Consider the following 25,577-nt stretch of genomic DNA (forward strand, 5'->3'; position numbering starts at 1 on the left):
GTTTAACTATGCAATACATGAAAAAGTCTTTTCTTTTACCTGTCCTGAATCTTCCAACCTTCAGCTTCATTGAATGGTTCACAAGTTCCAATGTTAGGAGAGAACAAGGAAAACATTTTCCTATCCCCTTTCTCCATGCATTGCGCCATCTGATAAACTTCTGTAAAAGCTCTGGGCTCAGAACACTTGCTTTCTCTTGGGATTTAAGCCTTTTTTCTACCCCGATTAAGATCAACAAGGAAGATAATTTTTGTGGCCCTCACCCAACTTGCGGGATTCCCAGAAGAGGCGTCCGGGAGCTGGGCTTTGTCGGGAAGAGACGGACCCTCCACCCCATCTGATCCAGCCCACCCAGTTCTCATTTCTCGATAATCTAATTGCCCTGATCGGAGCAATAAATTAAAGGGAGAAATGAGCATGTGGAGAAGGGAGGGAGACCAAGAGAGAAGGGGGGGGGATTTGAGACGAGGAGCAGTGGAAAATCTTGAGAAATGATGTAAGAGAGAGCAGAGGCAGGGATTGGAGTGGAGGAGCTCCATCCGAGACTATAAAAACTCCGAGAGAAAAGTGAACATCAGAGATAAGTGAAGAGGAACCAGCTTGGAAGGTCCAGAGTTTTCTTTCGAAATTTTGAAGGACTGATTTTCCACGCCTCCTCCAGGCAAGGTGAGTGAGCAGAGGCCATCTCTCTGTGTGTGTCTTGCTTTCCTTACAACCATTTGCTTCCATCCTAGCACTGCTGTTCTTGAAAAGTTCTGCTCAGAACCAGCAAGAATATGCAAAGTCTGCAGAGGGTGACAAGGGGGGGGTCCCTTACCTGCATGCTGTGTGTCTCACTGCAATTCTCAAACTGGGCTGAAATGGACCCAAATTATCCCAGCGTGTCAAATGGCACCTTCTGGTGTCCTGGAAGGGGCTAGTTACAGGTAGGTAGCCGTGTTGGTCTGAGTCGAAGCAAAATAAAAAAATTCCTTCAGTAGCACCTTAAAGACCAACTAAGTTTATATTTAGGTATGAGCTTTCGTGTGCATGCACGTGTGTATCTGAAGAAGTGTGCATGCACACGAAAGCCCATACCTAAATATAAACTTAGTTGGTCTTTAAGGTGCTACTGAAGGAATTTTTTTATTTTGCTGGAAGGGGCTGTTTGCATTGTTCTTAGAGCTGTCTGAATGCGGTGAACGGCAAATCTTTTATTTCTTATTTATTTTAAAAAATGCCTTTGTTCAGCTGATTTTAAAAATACAGTGTGGGCAGTGTGGTGTGGTGGTTAGAGTGTTAGACTAGGACCTTGGAGACCAGGGTTTGAATCCCCACTCAGCCATGAAACTCCTCGGTGACTTTGGGTGAGTCATCGCCTTCTCTCCGCCTAACTTCCCTCACAGGGGAAGAAGCACCTGGCGCTCTTTGGAGGAAAAGGTGGCATATAAATGCAATAACTAATAAAATAACTTCACAACATGATGCCCCTAAAAAAAAAAATCCAGAGAAGTGAGTTGACTCAACAACTTGGTTGCTGTGCTATTAAAAATAACAATAATGGTGTTCTGCTTGCAGAATGGACCAGAAGTGAGAATTTAGCGTTTAGGGAAAGGAGAATTTTCTTAGCCAATAAAGTCATTCCCACCCCTTTGATTCATTCTCCGGTGAACTTAGAGGAGAAAGCAGCCTTCGAAAAGTTAGCTCAGAATAAGTTCCCACACTAAAAAACAGGAGGGGGTGTACCACACCTGGACTCAGGTGTTTCGAACACAGACCTGGATGAAAGTAACAAGACAAACACTCAGCCCACGTGTGACAGTCTTTGCTCACGTCCATTGCTCATTATTCTTAGAATCATAGAATTGTAGAGTTGGAAGAGACCCCGGGGGTCATCTAGTCCAACCCCCTGCAATGCAGGAATCTCAACTAAACCATCAATGACAAGTGGCCATCCAACCTCTGCGTAAAAACCTCCAAGGGAGGAGATTCCAGCACCTCTTGTGGGAGTCTGTTCCACTGTATTTTACTCTCAGAAATCACTCCCTACGTTTAGTTTGAATCTCCTTTCTTGACATTTGAATCCACCGGTTCGGGTCTTGCCCTCTGGAACAGGAGCACAAAGCAAACTTGCTCATCTTCCAGCCCTTCGGATATTTGAAGGTGGCTATCGGATCTCCCCCTCTGTCTTCTCTCCTCTTTGAACTGCCAAGGGTAAGAAAACCGACCAAGGGGCGGGCTTCTTAACACCTGGGGTGCTCTGTAGGAAAGGAGTCGGTCTTGCAGATATTTAGGGCCCCAAGTTATGTAGAGATTTAAGCACTAATTTGAGCACCTTGAATTGGTCTGAGAAATTAACCGGCAGCCAATGAGAGTTATGTATATGGCTTCAGGAAGTCCCCTTGGGTAGCAGTCATTACATTCTGGACCAGCTGAAGGTTCTGAACTGTCTTCAAGGACAGCCCCACTGTGTTGCAGTAGTCCATGGGTAGGCAAACTAAGGCCCGGGGGGGGGCGGATTCGGCCCAATTGCCTTCTCAATCTGGCCCGCGACATTTTTACATGAGTAAGAATGTGTCCTTTTATTTAAAATGCATCTCTGGGTTATTTGTGGGGCATAGGAATTCGTTCATTTTTTATTTTACCTTTTTTCAAAATATAGTCTGCCCCCCCCCCACAAGGTCTGAGGGACAGTGGAAAAAGTTTACTGACCCCTACAGTAGTTCATTCCAAAGTTTGCTAGAGCACAATGGACAAGTCGTCTCTGTTCAAAGGGGGATGGAGCTGGCAGCTTTTGGAAGCAGCACTTCTGAGCATGTAAGACAAGCCTGCTGGATCAGGCCAGTGGCCCATCTAGTCCAGCATCCTGTTCTCATGGGGGCCAACCAAGTGCCTCTATTGGGAAACCCACAAGAGCCTTCTCCCCAATCCTGCGGTCTCAAGTAACTGGCACTAAGAAGCATCTCTGCCTCCACATGCGAAGGGCAGAGCGTAGCCATCCTGGCTAGTAGCCACTGATAGCCGTGAAAATGTTCTAATCCTCTTTTAAAACCATCTCTGTTGGTGGTCATCACTATCTCCTGTGGGAGTGAGTTCCACAGTTTAACTCTGCCTCGTAAAGAAATCCTTTCTTTTCTCTGCCTCAGACCTTACAACATTCAGCTTCATTGGGTGTCCCCTTAGTGTGAAGGGGACCCCAATAAGGCTGTTGAAACTGGAGGGTGGCCTGGGAGTTCAGGGGGCTGGACTAGATGACCACTGGGGGACCTTACGACTCTATGTCTAATCCTGCTGTATTGGCCACCTTTTACCCCTGTAGCAGCTGCTCCTCTCTCTTGGCCTCTGATCCAGCCACCACAATCTCCCAAACACAGCCACACTTTAATGGACCTAATCTTGATTTTAAGAGCCAATGGCTAAATATAGTATAAATAAATACGGAAGCAAGCAAAGTCAAATATAACCTTGCGCCACCCCTGTTTCAGAAGAGGACTTTTGCCAAGATGTGCCCACAGCCTCGTGTGAGCCCCGAAGTGTTGACACCCGGATTCGTTTTTTGAGTAGATCCTAGCTATTTTTGTTCAAATAGGAATTTTTGTCTCCCTGAATACTTAGCCTTGTGTGATGATGTTTCCCTTTCTGATCCTGTTCGATATCTCTGGCTGCTGTTGGCTCAGCTCGCCGTCCAAGCTGAATGTCGGAAGAAGCAGGACAGGTAAAAGACAGGACTTCTTCACGTAGTGCATAGTTAAACTGCGGAACTCACTCCCGCAGGAGGCAGTGACAGCCACCAGAGTGGATGCATTTAAAAGAGGACCGGGCACATTCATGGAGGAGCAGGGAGCTATTGATGGCTACTAGCCAGGATGGCTCTGCTCTGCTTCCATAGTTGGAGGCAGCGATGCTTCTGGGTACCAGTTTCTGGAAACCGCAGGAAGGAAGAGTGTTGCTCTTGTGTTCGAATCCTGCTTTTGGGTTTCTTACTGGGGCACCTGGTCGGCCGCTGTGAGAAGAGAATGCTGGACTATGTGGGCCATTGGCCTGATCCAGCAGGCTTTTCTTATGTTCCTATCTTTTCTTTCCCGTCTTATTCCTTCCTGAATGATCCCAACCAGTCAGGATTCACTGCAAGACCTAGCCAATTAGGGCTGACCACACAGTGATATCGCCAAGGACAAGCAAAGGCAATTCTAACACACACACAAAAAGGGAACTTTTCCCCCCAGGGCTGCTGGAAAATTGCCCAAAAGTCACAGCTTCTAAGAAAAACAACCACCTCGGGTTGCTTTGGCTCATTTCCAGTGTTAACGAAAGGAAGCGTGTTTTCTCAAGTCTCTGACATCCTGACACGGAGTTTAAGTAAATGATTGATGGTGCCCATTATCTGGCGGCATCAACCGCTTGCGTTGAGATGCCTTTTCTCGGAAGCCCTCAGGATCAAAGCATTATTTTTTTAAAAAAATAAAATAGCAAACTGCTTGTGGCTCATCTTTCGCCTGGGATATAAGAGCAGAATTGCCCTTTTCATGTCAACGCAACTGTTATTTTTCCTTCCCTGTTGGCTTTTGCTACAGCAACCGGCCAACTCCTTTTTTGAGATAAACAAGGCACCCACCAGGAATTTCAGAAGTTACCAAAATGCTGAAATCCTTGCCATCTCAGAGTTCCTGTCATTAACACCTACCGACCCTCGAGTTCAAGAAAGTGGATGGAAATGCAGTGGGGGCTGATAGTTCAGTTCTAAGTTCATTACATGCCCATGAAGTAGAATAATAGCATTTGTATCCCTCTATTTTCTCCAAGGAGCTCAAGGTGGCTTAACAGATCTCCCCTTCCTCATTTAACCCACACAACAACTCTTGTAAAGGAGCTTAGGCTAAGAGGCAGTGACTGGCCCAAGGTCAGTCAGCGAGCTTCAGGGCCAAGAAGAGATTTGAACCCAGGTCCCCTGAGTCCTAGCCTGACGCTCTAACCAAGTACACCCCCTGGATCTTCTTGGAGAAAAAGGTAGGATGTAAATGCAATCAATCATAATAAAAATAATACCAAGGAAAATAACGACTTCACAGCACTCTGAAGCAGCACAGTCATGCCTTGGAAATCAAATGGAATCCATTCTGGACGTCCATTCGACTTCCAAAACATTTGAAAACCAAACCATGGCTTCTGATTGGCTGCAGGAAGCTCCTGCAGCCAATCGGAAGCCACGTCGGACGTTTAGCTTCCAAAAATAGTTTTCAAACTGGAACACTCACTTCCGGATTTGCAGCGTTTGGGAGGCAAAATGTTCAAGAACTAAGCTGTTCGAAAACCAAGGTACGGCTGTAATGTGAGCCCACTGCGAGTGCTTTTCCCAATAGAAGGAAAGGAGGAAGAAATCTCTCTTTTTCACTTGGCCAAAGAAAGCCAGGTTGGCATCGCCCTGGTTCTTCGGAGGAGGAGAGAGGGGCAACTTTAGTCTGTGGTGATTGAGTGGGCCCAGGATGGTCTTAGAATCATAGAATCATTGGTCTGGAGGGGACCCCAAGGGTCATCCAGTCCAACCCCCAGCAATGCAGGAATCACAGCTAAAGCATCCATGACAGATGGCCATCCAACCTCTGTTCAAAAGCCTCCAAGGAAGGAGAATCCATCACTTTCCGAGAGAGCCTGTTCCAATGTCAGGCGTATTTTACTTTCAGAAAGCAAACTTTACTCTCCTTGGTTGTTATTGGAATGCAATGGTTGGGGTCCTCCCCTCTGGAGCAGCAGAATACAAGCTTGCTCCAACTTCCAGGTCAGATATCATCATCATCATCATCATCATCATCATCGCTTTTTATTTGCATACCGCCTTTCTATCTTACAATACTCTAGGCGGTTTACAAGCTGAAGAAACAAAGGATGTACACCTTATAACAATCTAATGCAATACAAAGTATGATAATAAAACATAGCTTTAAGATAATCAATCTGCATCAAATAAAGTAACATTCAACAATCACTAGAATAGTATAGAATAATAATATCAGCATATAAAAATTAAACAGAAACCCACTCTTAACAATTACAATAAATAATTTTGAAACTACAATCAATAAAACAATGGCAAGCCACAGGGCATAAAATAATACAATGCAAATTGAGAAGCAGAGACTGGAGGGTGGGGCAAGGCAAGTGGAAGAAGGCTTAGCCTGATGGAGTCTCTTCATAGAATCACAGAACCGTCAAGTTGGAAGGGATCCCCCAAGAGCAGGGGTCAGCAAACTTTTTCAGCAGGGGTCCGGTCCACTGTCCCTCAGACCTTGTGGAGGGCTGGACTATATTTTTTTTGGGGGGGGGGAATGAATGAATTCCTACTCCCCACAAATAACCCAGAGATGCCTGGAGAAGAGAAGGTTAAGGGGTGATATGATAGCCATGTTCAAATATATAAAAGGATGTCATATAGAGGAGGGTGAAAGGTTGTTTTCTGCTGCTCCAGAGAAGCGGACACGGAGCAATGGATTCAAACTACAAGAAAGAAGATTCCACCTAAACATTAGGAAGAACTTCCTGACAGTAAGAGCTGTTCAACACTGGAATTTGCTGCCAAGGAGTGTGATGGAGTCTCCTTCTTTGGAGGTCTTTAAGCAGAGGCTTGACAGGCATATGTCAAGAATGCTTTGATGGTGTTTCCTCCTTGGCAGGGGGTTGGACTGGATGGCCCTTGTGGTCTCTTCCAACTCTATGATTCTATGATTCTATGCATTTTAAATAAAAGCACACATTCTGCTCATGATGATTCCCCGACCATCCGCGGACCGGATTGAGAAGGCGATTGGGCCTGATCCAGCCCCCGGGCCTTAGTTTGCCTACCCATGCCCAAGAGGCATCTAGTTCAACCCCCTGCCACGCAGGAATCGCAGCTAAAGGACCCCTGGCAGATGGCCACGCAAACTCTGCTTCTCAAAATGAGGACAGACCATCCCATAATAAAGATAGAAGAAGGTTCTGTCAAGGGAAAGACTGGCTGCCCACCTCTGATGCAGCCTGGCAAAGAAGTCTCCCCAAAGTCTAGTGCTGCAGGAGAGCCAATTTCAGTGGGTAACGTGCTAGATAGGCTCGTGTTTCAGTTTAGCACACCTGGACCTGCACAGGATACCGTTTGGTCAAGCAGTGTTGCCTAGTGGCTAGAGGGCTAGACTAGGAGCCGAGAGAAGAGGGTTCAAATCATCCACTGAGCCACAAAGCCCACTGGGTCACTATCTCTCAGCCTAGCCTACTTCACAGGGTTGTTGGCGGGATAAAATAATGAGGGGCAGAAATGCCTCCCGCCACCTTGTGCTCTTTGGAGAAAATGTAAGATATAGATCTAAGGATGGGTGGGTAGACTTTTGGCACCTGTTCTTGTGTGCAGCTGACCCTGGACTATAAGACTACAAGGTCACCTCCAGACTGTCAATAATTTGCAGGGTTTCCAGCAGCTACTGCTACTGAGAAGCATTGCTGCCATCCCTCCTGTGGCAGGGAGTTCCACACTTTAACAATGTGTGCAACCAGCTAGTTGCAGGGCAAGGCTGAAGACCCCTGGCAACCTGTGGGCAGAGCTGGGCTGTTTACCTTCCCCACTTCTTCCACTTCCAGAGTTGCCTGAATTGTGTTGAAGTCTAGATGCCTTTTGCACTTTCAGGACCTCTCTGTTTATTTTGATTAGCGTACAGGGGCTTATTTTTAGCTCGCCGGGATGAATGAACAGCAGTGCAGATGTTTCGCTGTGAAAAAAAAACAGTGTGTATTTAACCTTGCCATTTATTTTTACGTTCCCCGCCCCCACTTCCGTATGCAGATAATCAGGATGTGGGTTCCCTGAACAGCGATAGGCTGCAGTTTCTCAGTTTGGCGGTGCAGAAACCTGCATAAAAATTCAAAGGACACAAGACCCTGTTTTATACTGAGTCAGACTGTCCTGCCAACCAGCTGAGTGTTGCCTGCACTTATCTGCGCTCCCAGCCTCACTGGGAGATCTGTCAGGGATTCATAGAATCATCAAATTATACAGTTGGAAGGGACCCTAAGGGTCATCTAGTCCAACCCCCTGCAACGCAGGATTGCAAAGCAGATACTCTGTTGCTGAGATGTGCCCTTTCGCCAGGGGTCATAGAGAAAGGCAAAGAAGAACCTAAGGAGAGCCTGCAGGATGAGGCCAATGGCAGATCCGGTACTGCATTACCAAAAGGGAGATTAAGACTAAAGATTTTCTGACGGTAAGAGCCATTCAACAGACTCCCTTGGGAGGTGGTGGACTCTCCTTCCTTGGAGTTTTTTAAGCAGAGGTCGACTTGCCATCTGTCATGGATGCTTTAGTTGAGATTCCTGCATTGGAGGGGGTGGACTAGAGGACCCTTGGGGGTCCCTTCCATCTCCATGATTCTGTGATCCTGTTCTCACAGTGACAAAGCAGATTCCTGTGAGAAACCCACGAGCAGGATCCAAGCATGAGAGCAACACTCTCCTGTGGTTTCCAACCAGTGCTGGATTTTCGTATAAACTAAGCAAGCTATAGCTTAGGGCCCCACTCTCTTGGAGGGGGGGGGAATATACTTCTTCTTAATTGTATTTCAGATCAACAATTACTTGGATAAAATACATACTGTATTTTGTTATGGGCAAATGGCTTTAGATACCTTTTAGGTCCATCAATGACCATATAGCATATATTCAACACAAAAAGCAGCAACAATTTGTTGTGGACAAAGGACAGCTGGACATACAGTGAGGGAAAAAGGTATTTGATCCCCTGCTAAATTTGCCTGTTTAGAATAATGCTTCTAATCTCAGCTCGTTACATACAGTGACGATACCAGGTAGCCTGGCATCTGGCTGGTTGATAGGGGATCAAATACTTATTTCACTCATTATAATGCACATCAATCTCTGACATTTTGTCTTCTGGGTTTCTGGGGGTTTTTTTCCCCTGTTGTTATTCTGTCTCTCGCAGCTATAATAAACCTACCATTAAAATTATGGACTGGTCTTTTCCTCGTCAGGGGGCAAATGGGCTAATTTAGCAGGGGATCAAATACTGGATTCAATGGATTCAAACTTCAAGAAAGAAGATTCCACCTAAACATTAGGAAGAACTTCCTGACAGTAAGAGCTGTTCGGCAGTGGAATTTGCTGCCAAGGAGTGTGGTGGGGTCTCCTTCTTTGGAGGTCTTTAAGCAGAGGCTTGACAGGCATATGTCAGGAATGCTTTGATGGTGTTTCCTGCTTGGCAGCGGGTTGGACTGGATGGCCCTGGTGGTCTCTTCCAACTCTATGATTCTATGATTCTACTTTCCCCGCTCACTGTATAAAGGGCCCCATTACTTTCAGAAGCTTAGGGCCCCATCAAACCTCAATCTGGCCCTGTTTCCAGCAACTGAAATTCAGAAGCCTTGCTGCCTCCGACTGTAAACAACCGGAGTCTGATTCCCCATCAGCCTCTACAACATGGGTGGGCCAGAAGACCGGGATGCCAGCCGTGGTTCTCTGGTCAAATTTCTAGGATGCCATAACTCTTGAAAAGATTCCTGCCAGAGCACCTTGACTGAGAAGTTCCAAGATCCTTGCCCCCCCATATTTTGTTACCCCTGAATGGGATGGAGAAACTGCAGGGGTGGTTTTGGGCCACGCCTTAGAGATGTCTCAGCATCTAGGAATATTTTCTGAGTGTGTATGGTAGCTTCGTAACATTTACAGAGGGATATCTAAAGCGGGGGTCACCAAACTTACTGTGCTTTGGGCCGGTGCCTGCAGGACTGATCGCGCAGAGGGTGGGGGAGCGTATGGGAGCCCATACGCGTGCGCACACACTATTTATGCCGCACTTCCGGGTCGCAGGAGCACCGGAAATAGCTTGTGTGCATACGCACAGGCCTCCTCCGACCCGAAAGCGCACCGGAAATGATGCTTGCGCATGCGCACGCGCACGGGCTGTTTCCAGTGCTGTGCCTCACCAGTAAGAGCAGGCGGCAGGGGTCACTGCGGGCCGGATAAATGAGTCCTTCGGGCCGTATCCGGTCCCTGGGCCATAGTTTGGGGATCCCTGATCTAAAGCTTTTATTGGCAGAGAGAAGACTCTTTCTCCAAGGCTGAATTTTCATAGTATCATCAAATTGTAGAGTTGGAAGGGAACTCCAAGAGTCATCTAGCCCAACCCATGGCAAGGCAGGGATCTCAGCTAGAGCATCCATGACAGATGGCCATCCAACCTCTGCTTAAGCACCGCCAATGAAGGAGAGTCCCCCACCTTTCCAGGGGGTCTCTTCCCACCAGAAAATTATTCCTAACCTTTAGTTGCTCTCTCCTTTCCCTTCTTTAATTTCTGCAAAGCTCGTCTCTTTGATGCCAGCTGAAGACCATTTTATGCACCCAGGCATTTTAAACAGCTTGGATTTTCTAAAGTTATAATCTCTGCTTCTTCCGTTACCATTTTTGGTTTACCATATTGTTAGCTTATTCCCCCGCTTCCGCCACACGAAAGGAGAAATTTCCATTTCATTGGTATTGCATTTTAAAATATTTGTGGACTTTCTTCTATTGATGGTTGCACACACCTGAGAACGGACCATACTGAGTTGCCGTGCAAGTGTAGCTGATAATGCCTGAGTCAATAAATAAGCATCTTGAACTTTCCCCTGCTTGGAGTGGGCACCCAGCTATGTGGGACGAGACCGGGCAAAGGACTGTGGCGCTGCTTTCTTTTGCAGATGCTGCGTTGCCAGCGAGCAGCTGGGTACCTCGTCTTGGCCGTCACCCTCTTCCAGTGGCAATCCAGGACACCTTTCCAGGTAGCAGCATTGCAAGAGGTAAGTGGTGATCCCAAACAAGGCCCAGTTGTTTCTGGCAAGCCCAAATTTCTGCACTGGAGATGGTCTCCTAGAACTGAGATTTCTTATTTCAAAGCGCCCTCAAGCGGTCAGAGTTAAAATATCTCCCCCTCTCCCTCTCTCTCTCTTTTTAAATGCTCTTAAAAGCAGTTTGAAAAGACCATAAAGAAGAGTTTTACTGCCATCAAACCTCCTCCTTTCTCAGGTCTAGGCTAAAGGCAAGGACAATTAAAAGGGGCTTTAAAAGAGGACCAGGCAAATTCCCGGAGGAGGAGAAGGTATCAATAGCTCAGGTAGTGCCAGGTCAGCACTAAAATCATAAGTCTCCGATGCCAGTGAAGTTACCTCTTTATTCAACTAAACCCAATACAGCTCAGGTCCACAAAACCCTTATATTTATTAAAATATTTGCAGATTGATCAATATAGATCACTGTAATTCCAGCCTGTAAAGAATTACCTATGTCCATTTTCTCTAATACCTTAATAAAAAAATGACCCCGTTTTTCAGAGACCCCGTTGATGGAATCTTTCGAGGAGTTGGAGATGGCGGTTATAAGTGGTCCATGTTTGAGCCTTGCTGTAGCTTGAGATGGCCACAAGAGGGAGCACACCCCCAGCGAAAGCGCTCTGCCAATGAGCTTTGCTCTTTGGAAACCCAGCGAAAGCCACAATCGCAAATGCATTCCAATTCCAATAGTCACTTGTGAGACTCTGGTTCTTTTAGGGCCCTGCAAAAGAAACAGAGGTCTTGCGCATGCTGGATCCTAGCATTGTACCAGGTGGGCCTCATTGCACTAGTTCTAATGCTTATAAAAGAAGAGGCTGGTGGATCAGGGTAATAAATGTCCATTTTCTCTAACACCTTAATAAAAAAATGGCCAAGAAATATTATCAAAGGCTTTCTCCACATCTAAAAATATTAATGCTGCCTGTTTTTCATTTCTCACTTCCAAATATCTATTAAGTTAATTACATTTCTCATATTGTCCTTCATTTGTTGGCCTGGTAAGAACCCAGTTTGGTCTCTGTGGACGGACTCAGTCAGTGTCTTTTTTAGTTTGTTAGCTATAATTCTAGCAAATCGTTTATGATCACAGTTCAATAAAGAAATACTAGGTCTGTAATTTTTTGTCTTTGTTAAGTCACCATCTTGCTTAGGGATCAGGGTAATAAATGTCATCCTTCCATGACGTGGGAATTACTCCAGTCACCAAAATTCTATTCATGGTGTCCTTAAGTGGTTCAATAAGTGCATCCTGGAACACTTTATAATAAATTGTCATAGGTCCATCTGGCCCCAGTGCTTTTCACATCTTCATTCAATAATAATAACAACAACAACAACAAACAAACAAACAAACAAACAAACATCAAACAACAACAACAACAACAACAACAACAACAATAATAATAATAATAATAATAATAATAATAATAATAATACATTATTTATACCCCGCCCATCTGGCTGGGTTTCCCCAGCCACTCTGGGTGGCTTCCAACAGAAAAATAAAACACCATCTATTAAACATTAAAAGCCTCCCTAAACAGGACTGTCTTCAGATGTCTTCTAAAAATCTGGTAGTTGTTTTTCTCTTTGACATCTGATGGGATGTCATCTAATTATAGCCATTTGTAATTCCGATATTGATAGGGGTGCATTCAGGCTTAGTCGATTTTCTTTGGGTACTTGGGGTAGATTACAGTGGGGGAGGAAGGGAAAGGAGATTGTTATCTACTTTGAGACTCCTTAAGGGAAGTGAAGGCGAGATATCAAGTCCAAACTCCTCCTCCTCCTGCTGCTGATCCTCCTGCTCCTCTTCTTCACCCTCCCAGTAGGTCTTGCCCCAATGACATGGTTGCAAGGACTGAAGGTCCTTGCCTTCCCACCCCTCTCTAAGGCTCCTCCAATCTGGGTTTTCCCCACTCAGTCTCGAACGGCATCTGTGCACAACTAACCTCTGTTCTGCTCTTTTCATTTCCCTACATGTTCTTGGAAACCAGCGGGGAGGGGAGCTGGTTACAGCAGGAGGGGGGACCTCCCTGGCTCCTTTAGCATCCTGCCTCATGGCTGCCTCTGGCCTGGCTCCTCTCCAGCCTCTGCTTCTGCCTCTGATTCTGGACTGCCCTCTGCCACAGCCTCTTCCTGCTCACTTAGACCTGTTACCTCTTCAGCTTCACCTCCTCCTCCCTGTCTTCTCTCTCTGACCACTCATTGTCAGCCCACCACATGTCCCCGGCTCTTCATGTGCTTTGCCATACAGCATTCAGAAAAAGCTGCACAGGCAGTAAAACTTAGCTTAGTTTTTAAAAATGGTGAAAATTCCTGGTATAGGTACACAAGAGGGGTTGGCAAGAGAACGTTTTTTGGCAGATGCCAAAAATAGAACAGTTAAGGTACCTACCTGACATCAATAGGCAGGGAGTTCCAAAGTGTAGACTCAGTTAATGATATTGATAATTATAGTAATCAATAAATAATTGGTGAAAGATCAGTCTTTTCTCCTTTGCTGCAGCCTTTGGCTCCTTCCTCTCCCCTGGGTCGCCTGTCTCTGTCTGGCCAGGAGAAGCCAGCTGCCGACCTGGTCGCAAAGCTTCTCCTCTTTGACGAGCTGGTGTCCCTCGAAAATGATGTCATCGAGACAAAAAAGAAGCGGAGTTTCTCGGGGTTTGGCTCCCCTCTCGACAGGCTTTCGGCCGGATCCCTGGACCTAAAAGCCAAGCAGAGGTGAGCTGTGAGAAAGAGCTGGATCTCAAAGAGCAGAATCATGGAACTGCAGAAGAGACCAAAATGTTGCTTTCTATGCACAGGAAGAACTCTGCACATGCTTAAATGCACTCCCTCATGGATGCTGGTAGTTTTGTAAGCAAGAATGTGTGTACAACAAAGGACTCATCCACACCTCCATTTGCTCTGCTGCTTCCCCCCAGGAAACCTATGGTTTAGTGTTGAATTGGAACAAATGGCAATCATGTTTTTTGCGGACTGCTGTTTGTTCCAATTTAGTGCTAAAGAGCGGGTTTTGGTGGGTGGGAGGAGAAGCAGGGCAAAGCCAAAGCCACTGTGCCTAGAAAGCATGGGACTAGTGGGAAGCAGCTCAGACCCGTGTTTTCCAGGCAGGGAACGAGCAGAAGGGGACTTGCAATGCTAAAACTAATTTGCAATAATTTGCACCGTGCACTTCTGCACCATACATAAATTAATTTGCATCGTACTCAAAATACAAATGGAGGCAGCGATTTGTCAAAGGAAACAGAAAGCTTTCCCTCAGCCTTCCCCAACCTGGTGCCCCCTTGAGCTGTTTTGAACTACGGATCTCATCAGCCCCAATAAGCAAGATTGAGCCTTGCTGTTCTTCTTTGGCGATCCCTTGTAGCTGAATAAGATTTGCCTTGAGACAGACTTTAAACCTCTTTTGTTGACCACCAGCATGACACTTTCCATTTTTAAGTTTGGAATAGAGTAGTTGCTTTGGAAGACGATCATCAGGCATCCGCACAACATGACCAGTCCAACGAAGTTGATGTTGAAGAATCATTGCTTCAACACTGGTGGTCTTTGCTTCTTCCAGTACACTGGTATTACCGGTAGTTCGCCTGTCTTCCCAAGTGATGTGTACAATTTTTCAGAGACCCCATTGATGGAATCTTTCGAGGAGTTGGAGATGGCGGTTATAAGTGGTCCATGTTTGAGCCTTGCTGTAGCTTGAGATGGCCACAAGAGGGAGCACACCCCCAGCGAAAGCGCTCTGCCAATGAGCTTTGCTCTGTGCAAACCCAGCGAAAGCCACAATCGCAAATGCGTTCCAATTCCAATAGTCACTTGTGAGACTCTGGTTCTTTTAGGGCCCTGCAAAAGAAACAGAGGTCTTGCGCATGCTGGATCTTAGCATTGTACCAGGTGGGCCTCATTGCACTACAGTAGTTCTAATGCTTATAAGGCCTCAAGAAGAGGCTGGTGGATCAGGCCCATGGCCCATCTGGTCTAGCCTCCTATTCTCACAGGGGCCAGACAGGGCCCACAATGAGAAACCTGCAAGCAGGATTCGAACACAATAGCAACACTCTCCCCTCCTGTGGCTTCCAGCAACTGGCATTCAGAACATCGCTGCCTCCAGGTGTCAAGGCGGAGAAGAGCCAGACTGGCTAAGAGCCATCAATAGTTTTAAAAGAATAAATTCATGGCTGGGAGGGATATCTAGGTTACTGGCCATCACTGCTTCCTGCAGAAGTGAGTTCCAGGGTTCAGCTATGCTCTGAGTAAAGAAGGACTTTCTTTTCTCTGCCCTAACCCTTCCAACGTTCGGCTTCGCCGGGTGTTCATGAGTTCCTAGTACCTACCGTGAGGGAGAAAACCATTCTCTATTCCCTTCCCCCAGGCCATTTTATAAGCATCTGTACACAGAACGTCCTCACAGAAGAGTCGTCTCAGGCCCCTGACTGTTTTAGTGCAGGGCTTGTCTGGCTGGGGCTGGTGGGAGGGGTAAACATCTGGATGGCATTGGGATATCCCAATTCATTGCATCTCATTACACAGGAAAGTTGTGGAAATTCCAAAGAGGCGGTTTGGAATCCCCCTCGACCGGATCGGAGTGAACCGTCTGAGCAACACCCGAGGTTAGCAGATGTGGGTAAGATAAAAGCGGACTTGTAGGGCCTGTTTCTATCTTGGCTGCAGCCTATTATTATTATTATTATTATTATTATTATTATCCCGCCCATCTGACTGGATTGCCCCAGCCACTCTGGGCTGCTTCCAATAGAATAGGCAGCTTCCAGGGGGGTGGGAAATTATGAAGTATGAAGGAGGTAGGTATCTGTTTCTTCCCCGCCTCCTTCAAATGAGCCAAGAGTGTGATGCAGCAACAAAAAAGGCGAATGCAATTCTAGGCTGCATCCACAGAAGTCTAGTGTCCAAATCAAGGGACGTCATAGTCCCACTCTGTTCTGCCTTGGTCAGACCACGCCTGGAGTGCTGGGTCCAGTCAGTGGCGGATTTGGGGCTTTCGGATTTCAGCGGCACCCTTTGCGACACCAAAATTCAGCTCCCCGCCCCCCCGCTGCTGCCACCTCTTGCCTTCACCCTCTCAAGTCAGTGCCCCAAATCCGCCTCTGGCCCAATTCTGGGCACTACAGTTTAAGAAGGCTATTGACAAGCTGGAGAGTAGGTAGGGGAGGGTGACCAAGATGATCGAGAATCTAGAAACCAAGGAACAGTTGGGGGAGCTGGGTATTGATATCAGGCCTATGCCTGGCATCAAGAGGCAGGGAGTTCCAAAGTGCATGACAATACCCAGGTGTGCTGCCTTGCCCCCGTTCCACATGGACTCATAGAACCTCGGGGGCTGCCCACCCCTTCATTGAAAATTTGTGGGTGCCTGGGCCCCCATGGCCCTGCCTAGATGGAACCTACAACAATGTCCATGCCAGGCATCATTTTATAAACCTTTATCATTTCACCTCTTCCTGGTGTGAGGAATGCAGGAGGCACTTGGGCAAATGGTTGTAGCAAATATTACACGTTCCTGTGGGGTAGCTTTTGCAACCCTGGCGCCCTCCTAGTGGGCAAAAGGGTGCTTTAGCGCCTAGGGCCTGGCAAGGGGGGAGGCTCTCACACACCTTCCCTTCTTTGCCCTGGGGAGGGGACTCATAGAATCATAGAAGTGTAGAGTTGGAGGGGACCCCAAGTGTCATCTAGTCCAACCCCCTGCGATGCGGGAATCTCAGCTAAAGCATCCATGACAGATGGCCATCCATATTGCAGGGCACACCCACAGCCAAGAGGGGGCCTCAAACTTCCTTATTCCAGCTTGAAAAGCTCTAACTAGGAGGGCTTTACAATGGGGACATCTTGGTTGACCCCCATGAGAACAGAATGGTGGACCAGATGTGCCTTGGGCCTGATGAGAGCATCAGAAGAGCCTGGCTGGATCAGGCCCATCATCCAACCAGTCCAGGATCCTGTTCTCAGCAGTGGTCGACCTGGGCACCAGAGCCCTCTTTGAGTATTTTTGGTTTCTCGCAAGGGGACAATGACAATAAAGACAATAAAGATATCTTATCTTATTATCTTATCTTATCTTATCTTATCTTATCTCTTCTTGCCTCTTGTGGCTTCCAGCAACAGCTGTTCAAGCTGTTCAGAAGCTCTTTGATCCAACTACAAGGCTCCTCTTATGGGTTTCTTCCCCCCCTCCCCCATGATTTTTCCCCTACAGGTTTGCCCGCCCTTGTGGACGCCCTCCTCAGAACATCTCCCACTGCAAAAGGCACTTCCGCGAGTCCCACCACCACGCCCAGTGACTTTGCAATTCAGAAACAGGCCTCTTAAAAGAAAAAACAGAAGAAACATGCCTCCAGTTCTCGTTATAGCAGGATCTGCCCACTAGGCCAGACTTCCTTCCAGCTGACGCTCTGCTCTCCTGAATAAGGGAACAGAAAGTGTTTTGGTTTTTTTGTCTGCGTGTTTGTTTATATGTATATAACAATTTCATCTGCATGCCACTTTTTTTATTAAAAAATAACGACTTTGGGGAGTCTGTCAACCTAATAAGGGCTATTAGAATGCTGTGCAGCAAAATAGCAAGGTGGTGTTGTTGACTCTCGAGCAGCATTAATAAGTGACGCTTCTTATTTCCACACACACACACACACACACACACAAATCCCCTTTTCACCTGGTTCCTGGTTCTCCATCTCAGGTCAGCTCAGGACCTCTGCTAAAGTTAGCACCCATCCCCATCATTACGATCCGAGTGCAACTTCTTGGCTGGCATTTCCTACCTAAAGTTCTCCCCTTCTGGGTCCTGCTGATGGGGATTTTCTCATGTGGAGCCAGCCAAAAATGCTTCTGAGCAGCAATGGCAGGCCATCACGTGAAGAGGAGCCTGCTGGATCAGGCCAAGAGCTCCTTGAGTCCAGCATTGTCTTCTCCCAGGGGCCAACCAGATGCCTGTGGGGAACCTGCAAGCAGGATCTGACCCCAAGAGCCCTCTCTCCTCCTGCGGTTTCCAGCAGCTGGTACCCAGATGCCATCAATAGCTCTCTCCTCCCCCATGAATTCATCTCATCCTATTTTAAATTGATCCAAGTTGGTGACCATATCACTGCCTTGTGGGGGAGAGAGAGAGAGAAACTGCCCCCACAGCAAGACTGCAGCCTCTCTCGCTAGCTCTCAGCCATGTTCTCATTCTCCGCTTCCCCTCCCCTCTCCTTAGAATCATAGAATTGTAGCGTTGGGAGGGGGACCCACCCGGTCATCTAGTCCAACCCCCTGCAGTGCAGGAATCGCAGATAACTCACTCCTTAAAGCTGCCTTATGTGGGCACACAGACCATCACTGATTCTTCCAACTCTGAAGGGTCTCTTTTGGTTCGACGCTGGAGACTGAAGCTTGGGGCCTTCTGCATGCAGAGCAGGTGTCCTGTGACTCTTCTTTCCAAATGGTGGCATAATGCCGCACCAGTTTCCTCAGCTTAGAAGTATTGCTTCCTGAAACATCGTATTTTCTCTTGGTCTGCCTTCATTATTTTAACCACTGAAATCTTACATGTTACAAATGGAAAAAGAAACTGGGTGTTTGGGGAACGATAATTCTCTGTCCTTGTTACTGAGTCTCTCTCTCTCCCTCTCTCTACGAGAATAGCTCTATATTTTCCTGACTTATGTGCTTGGAGATGGTCCTTGTTCTAGAGCGATGGAAGAGCTGGATAAACTCCGTCATGTTGAAATAAAGTATAATGTGTCATATGTGGCTGGCTATCCTTCTTCCTTCTCCATATTAGCTATGTTTATAACACAACATCATTTAGGACAGGGGTGTCCAAACTTTTTTCAACGAGGGCCAGATTGGATGAAGTGAACATGCATGAGGGCTGAACATTTGAAGAGAAGAGTTTGGATTTGATATCCCGCTTTATCACTACCCGAAGGAGTCTCAAAGCGGCTAACAATCTCCTTTCCCCTCCTCCCCCAGAACAAACACTCTGTGAGGTGAGTGAGGCTGAGAGACTTCAAAGAAGGGTGACTAGCCCAAGGTCACCCAGCAGCTGCATGTGGAGGAGCGGAGACACGAACCCGGTTCCCCAGATTACGAGTCTACTGCTCTTAACCACTACACCACACTGGCTCTCATTTTGCCTGACATTATTTGATTGTTCCCCCAAAGTGGTTGACCTTTTCCCCTTTTTTTAGGATTGAAGTTCTTGAGCATTTTTTAGGATTGTTCCCCCAAAGTTGTTGAGCTTTTTTTTAGGACAGTGCAGGGTCTCCACAATCCTTGCGAAATGCCTTTTGGAATAGCGAAAACTATTTCAAAGAGCGGAAACCACGGGCAGGAGTGAGAGAGGAACAACGGGTGGCTCCTGAGGAAGGGTGCAGCAAGAGCAGTGGCGCCCAAGCGGCCAATCACGCAGCGCCAGCGCCGGAGACGCAACAATCACAGCCTGCCCTGCCTGCCTCTAACCTTCCTTGGCGGAGCGTTGGAGAGCGAGCAGAGCAGCAGGCAAGTGCTCGGGGGGCCACAACAGATTGATTCTTCCAAATTGCCTGTGGGACCGGTTTAAACCAGGCCCCGGGCCACAAGTAATAATAATAATAATACTGTAATAATAATTTATTATTTATACCCTGCCCATCTGTCTGGGTTTCCCCAGCCACTCTGGGCAGCTTCCAACAGAAAAATAAAATAAAATAATTGATTAAACATTAAAAGCATCCCCTGGGCCGGACTTTGGACATGCCTGACTTAGGACAACAGTCCTGGGAGGGAAGGCAACAATTCAGCAAAGCAAAGGGTCCAGCTGTTAGGATTCCTGCTCCGTGTTTGCAGTCATGAGATTGTTGTCTATCACATGACGGGGTGTGTTTTCATTCCACAGTGTGGGAAGTGATGGAGACCGGCTGTTTGTGTTACTGTGTTCCGCATGGGCGTAGGCAGGGGGGCAGGAGGGGGCAATTGCCCCCCCTAGAAGCAAAAGGCTGAGCGGGGGGAATCATCTAGTCCAGGCATGTCCAACAGGTAGATCCCTGGACGTCTGCGGTAGATCACTGGTAGATCACTTGCTCCCCCCAAAGAAGCTGAACAACTGTGGCTGCATTAAAAAAAAGATCAACATCTTTGCCCTGCACCCCTAAAATGACCTGAACCACAAAAAACAGGGCTTTCCTTCCTTAAAAAAAAAAGCTCAACGTCGCTTTCTTCCCTAAAGAAGCTCTTTTACAAATTTTATGTGAACCCCCCAAAACAGGGCTTTCCTTCTTTAAAAAAAAAGCTCCACAACTTTGACCTGAACCCCAAAAAGGGGGTAGATCACTGCCACTTTTTAAACTCTGTGAGTAGATCGCAGTCTCTTGGAAGTTGGCCACCCCTGATTCTAGTCTGTTCAATCCAATGCCTAAGCCAATACCACTCACATGCTGTAACCAATAAAGTTGTGGCCTTTTCCCACCCATTAACTTAAATACATTGTGTCCTTGTGTCTTTATTTCCTCAAGTAGGTGGCGGGTTCTCGAGTCACAAGCAGGGTTCAAGCACAAGAGCATCTTCTCCCCTCTTGCAGTTTCCAGCCACTGGTACCCAGAAGCATTCCAGCAGCCACTGGTCGCCTTCTCTTCCGTGAATTTCTCCAGTCGTCTTTCACAACCATCTGTTTGCGTGGCTGTCGCTGCCTCTTGCAGGAGCAGCTTCCCATAGCTGAACAGGGCTCCGCATCTTGAGAACAGATGTTCCAAGCTCCTTGCATGGGGAGCGTTTTGCAGGACACCCGCCACTCGCATCATAATATGGCTCCAGGAGTTGTGGCGCAACAGAAGAATTAGAAAAAAAGAAGAATTAGGGAGGGGGAGAGAGAAGAACGCCTGGCATTGCAACCTTTCTTTGGGTTTCATTCTGCCTTCAAGGTGGGCCAGGGAATCAAGTCTCAGGGGCGGTCCTGAGATATTTAAAGAAAATGCTCGTGGTTCGCCACAAAACCTATGGAGAATAGTTGATCTTGGGAGCCATCGAGAGGGGAAATCATTCTGAGGTGTCCCAGCTGGTTGTCTTCCACAACCACACACACAACACAATACAACAAAACACAGGCAGAAGATGGAGGCTTCCCCTCCAGCTGGATCTGTGTCTCTTTCCTTCTGGGTGACATCTTCAGGAGGCCTTTGATGGTTCAGCAGAGCCGGGAGCTACACTCCAAGAATTATTGCCTGAATAAAATTCAAAGTCCTCCAGGCTCTCTGGAACATGAGAAGACCAACTCTCCCCTCCTGTGGTTTCCAACCACTGGGTTTCAGGAGCATGGCTGCCTCCGACTGTGGAGGAAGAGAAGAGACCATAGATGTTTTGGATGCCAGCTTCCTTCCGCCCCAGCCAGGACAGTTCTCATTCAAAACATCTGAAGGGCACCAGGTTGGCAAAGGTTGCCACAGATCACACTAGAATTCAGATGACAAAGCACTTGACAGATATGACCGACTGATTTTGTGACAATGTTGCTCAAGATGATTCTCAAATGAAGTAGTATCTCAAATAAAGTAGACCCTGAAGTGTAAACATCCTTTATTTTTATGACCATGGCAAAAACAACCACCCACAAATCCCAATAAATCACCTTCAAAAACTGATTTAGCTTTTATTCACTCCCACATCTCTGGTGGCACCCAGTTCCATAGGATGCTATTTTCTTAGCCTCTGACTTTAAACTGCATGTATTTCACTTTGCCAGGGGATGCTCCTCCAACCCAATCTCTTTAGATCTGGCATCGCTGTGCTCAGCTGCTGTGCTCAAACATGTAATCTGAACTGCATGGCACTTGTGGGCTGCCAATATCTCTCTCCCTAACCCCGGTGCCATCCTAGCTAATTTGCCATAGGGATTTCCCCCCAACTTATAAAAGGAGGTGACAATAATCTGCCAAAGGTAATAAAGCAGGCATCTGTGTGAAGCCAGCCAAGAGCCCATTGATTGGTTTTGAAATGTATCACAGCGAAACAGAATACTCTTTATCATTAGAAAGGCTGGAGAGCAGCTCTCAAATGACAAAGGCTTGACTGTTCGGAGCAGAAACAAAAGAAAACAGACAACACTTGGGCTGATTGTAATCTGACCGAGGTGCATTTCGGAAACGGTGAACACAGTTTAACACCCCTGCCAATGTTGAGAGTGGATATTCCCATCATGCCCTTCTGTGTGAACTTCTCTGGAATAGCTGGCAGAAACCTTAGCCCCAACCAACACGGAGAATGTAGAACTCAGATATCTGCTCTGAAATTCAGGTTCTGATACATTTTGGAAGCTCAAATGAATATCTGAAGAAGTATATCTGAAGAATATCTGAAGAATATCTGAATATCTCAAATGGTATCTGAAGAAGTGTGCATGCACACGAAAGCTCATACCAAAATATAAACTTAGTTGGTCTTTAAGGTGCTACTGAAGGATTTTTTTATTTTGGAAGCTGTGAGGTTTCACATCCATAAATGGTCATTTGCACCTTTGATAGCTAAGCTGTTTCTGAGAAATTTCAGGGCCCTCTGTATTGTTCCAGGCCATCCCAACCTCTGTGAGATGAGATGCGCCAGTAAGCCCAATAGGAAAGACGGCTCTGTAGGTAAGCCACTGGCCTGTTCCAGCAAGCTCTTCCTATGCTCTGCCCTCTTCTAAGAGTCAAACTGTTTCCCTGCTTCTGGGGCATTTAAAGACTTTTGAACATGTTGGTGTGTTAATAAACTAGGAGAGATTCCAAAGGAAGAAACAGCCCAGTTAGAAAGCAAGATCTCTAAAGAAGAAATTCTTGAGGCCATAAAACAAGGTAAGAATGGAAAAGCCCCTGGACCAGATGGTCTGCCAATGAGATGCTATAAGAAAATGTGTGAACAGATAGTAGGACACATTAAGGATGTAATGAACAACATAATGGCTTTGGGACAAATACCAAGGTCATGGGAAGAGGCCTTTATCACCCTGATCCCAAAACAAGGCACAGATCTAACCAATGTCAAAAACTATAGACCTATGTCCTTGTTGAACGAGGACTACAAGCTGTTCGCAAAAATACTGGCCCAGAGGTTGAAAAGCACCCATAATAAACAAATTCATACAGACCAGGCAGGATTTTGCCAGGCCATCAACTGAAAGATAACATGAGAAATATAATCAACATACTACAGGCATCCCCAAACTTTGGCCCTCCAGATGTTTTGGACTACAATTCCCATCATCCCTGACCACTGGTCCTCTTAGCTAGGGATCATGGGAGTTGTAGACCAAAACATCTGGAGGGCCGCAGTTTGGGGAGCGTCCACTGTATATCCATTCCTGTAAAATGCTTCTGGTTTTTTAACAAAGGTTATTATTAACATTTTTTTATAACCTTACATTGCCAACAGATATGATAAAACGTACCCTCTACTTCTTTACATTTCCAACACTTGTTTTCTTTTCTTTTATACATTTTTCTAATTTGTTGTTGTTGTTTAGTCGTTTAGTCGTGTCCGACTCTTCGTGACCCCATGGACCATAGCACGCCAGGCACTCCTGTCTTGCACTGCCTCCCGCAGTTTGGTCAAACTCATGTTCGTAGCTTCGAGAACACTGTCCAACCATCTCGTCCTCTGTCGTCCCCTTCTCCTAGTGCCCTCCATCTTTCCCAACATCAGGGTCTTTTCCAGGGAGTCTTCTCTTCTCATGAGGTGGCCAAAGTATTGGAGCCTCAGCTTCACGATCTGTCCTTCCAGTGAGCACTCAGGGCTGATTTCCTTCAGAATGGATAGGTTTGATCTTCTTGCAGTCCATGGGACTCTCAAGAGTCTCCTCCAGCACCATAATTCAAAAGCATCAATTCTTCGGCGATCAGCCTTCTTTATGGTCCAGCTCTCACTTCCATACATCACTACTGGGAAAACCATAGCTTTAACTATACGGACCTTTGTAGGCAAGTTGATGTCTCTGCTTTTTAAGATGCTGTCTAGGTTTGTCATTGCTTTTCTCCCAAGAAGCAGGCGTCTTTTAATTTTGTGACTGCTGTCACCATCTGCAGTGATCAAGGAGCCCAAGAAAGTAAAATCTCTCACTGCCTCCATTTCTTCCCCTTCTATTCGCCAGGAGGTGATGGGACCAGTGGCCATGATCTTGGTTTTTTTGATGTTGAGCTTCAGACCATATTTTGCGCTCTCCTCTTTCACCCTCATTAAAAGGTTCTTTAATTCCTCCTCACTTTTCTAATTTAACTGGTGTTAATTACCATCTGTACATCATTTTTATATAATTCTCTTTAAGTGCAGTACAGGCCGTAAATTTCATATCATTTCCCCATAATCTTTCCCAATCTGTCATCTGAACGTTATGTTCCACATCTCCAGCATTTATCCGATTCAGTCTTATACATCTTAGCAAGCCTACTCAGAGTTAAATACCATCTGTGAATCATTTTCAGGTAGTTCTCCTTCAAAGAATAACACGCTGTAAATTTAAAGTCACTTTTCCAGAATTTCCCCCAATAGTTAGCTGATTTCTAACTTTGTATAGTTTTGCTTGTATGATTTTATGCAGAACTGGGTTTTTTTTAAAAAAAAACCAAAAAAAAAAAACCGAACGGTGGTATATATATAGATTTGAGTTCTGGAGCTTCCCACTCCCTTTCCTTCAATTCATGAAATTGAATTAAATTAATTTATGAGATTCCTGCACTGCAAGTGACTTGGGGTCGCTCCCAACTCTACAATGCTATCATTCTTTGAAATTAGTAAATATATCCCTACCCCGGCCCCCCCAAAAGGCAACTCACGAGTCCGTGTGAAATGCAACAGGCAAGGCGTCAACCAAACCTCCCTAGGTCTCTTAGTAAGCAAATGAGCAACATGCACGACAATATTAGCACTTTGTATGCAGAAAATGGCAAAGATGGATCTATTCTAAGTAACATGGGGATGTTGAGCTGCAGAAGCCATGGCTGTAAGAGGTAGCAAGTTATAATTAAGATGCATTGGAATTTAGAGACTCAATTTTGCAGAGGCTTGAGAACGATGCATAAAAATTTGGCCTGCATGAGGAATAAACATTGTCCGACCTTTAATTTAAAAATAATGATGTTTAACTTGACAAGGCATCCTGACTGATAATTAAAGTGAAGGAAAGACCCCAAACAGATTTTGGCTATTTGGTCAGAATCATAGAATGATAGAGTCGGAAGGGACCCCCAAGGGCCATCTAGCTCAACCCCCTAAAATGCAGGAATCTCAGCTCCAACATGCATGTTCCTTAGGGATGTTGCTTTGAAAGCTTAGCCTTGCAGAGAGACTTCCCCCGCTTAACCTGCCTGCCTGCAATTGAGCAGAAACCCACATAAAGGCTGCATGACTCTCTTCTTGTGACCTGGTAAAAGCTTGCCTCCTCCCACCAGCCTGCGAATCCAGCTCCTTGGGGAAATGAATTTTGAGAAGTTCTGCGCAGGCCTGGAGGAGGAGGAGGAGGCAATATAGAATTATAGAACTGTAGAGTCGGAAGGGACCCAATGGTCATCTGGTCCAACCCCCTGCCATGCAGGTGTCTCGGCTAAAGCATCTCTGACCAGCGCGGTCTTTAGCATATGCGCTGCCGGGGTACAAAGATCCGCCCAGCGATCTCAAATTTAGTTTAGCCCCCAAATTAACTTTTATTATGCTTATGTCAGACACCACACTTAAGCCTTGTTTACGAAAGAAGGGAGGGAAACGAAACAAACTTTTTTATTTGCTCATTTCTTTACAATACACTTATACTTAAGTATACAA

The 25,577-nt window shown here is 46.3% G+C and overlaps 1 protein-coding gene across 4 annotated transcripts; it reads left to right on the top strand.

Annotated features, from left to right (window-relative positions):
* The first annotated feature begins 589 nt into the window (after positions 1–589).
* OSTN (osteocrin) lies at positions 590–18,562 on the top strand. Of its 4 annotated transcripts, none has more exons than XM_060274263.1 (5): positions 590–666; positions 10,692–10,789; positions 13,326–13,541; positions 15,351–15,430; positions 17,032–18,562. In XM_060274263.1, exons 2-5 carry the CDS (start codon positions 10,692–10,694, stop codon positions 17,142–17,144), a joined length of 507 nt encoding a protein of 168 aa, XP_060130246.1. In that variant the 5' UTR covers positions 590–666; the 3' UTR covers positions 17,145–18,562. The 4 variants fall into 4 exon arrangements, with proteins under 4 accessions (XP_060130246.1, XP_034989971.1, XP_060130245.1 ...); XM_035134080.2 differs by having other exon boundaries at positions 598–666; positions 10,692–10,790; positions 13,330–13,541; XM_060274262.1 differs by lacking the exon at positions 590–666 and adding an exon at positions 7,855–8,204.
* The last annotated feature ends 7,015 nt before the right edge of the window (positions 18,563–25,577 follow it).

The sequence above is a fragment of the Zootoca vivipara genome, chromosome 5 (assembly GCF_963506605.1).
Source record: "Zootoca vivipara chromosome 5, rZooViv1.1, whole genome shotgun sequence".
Taxonomy (NCBI): Eukaryota; Metazoa; Chordata; class Lepidosauria; order Squamata; family Lacertidae; genus Zootoca; species Zootoca vivipara.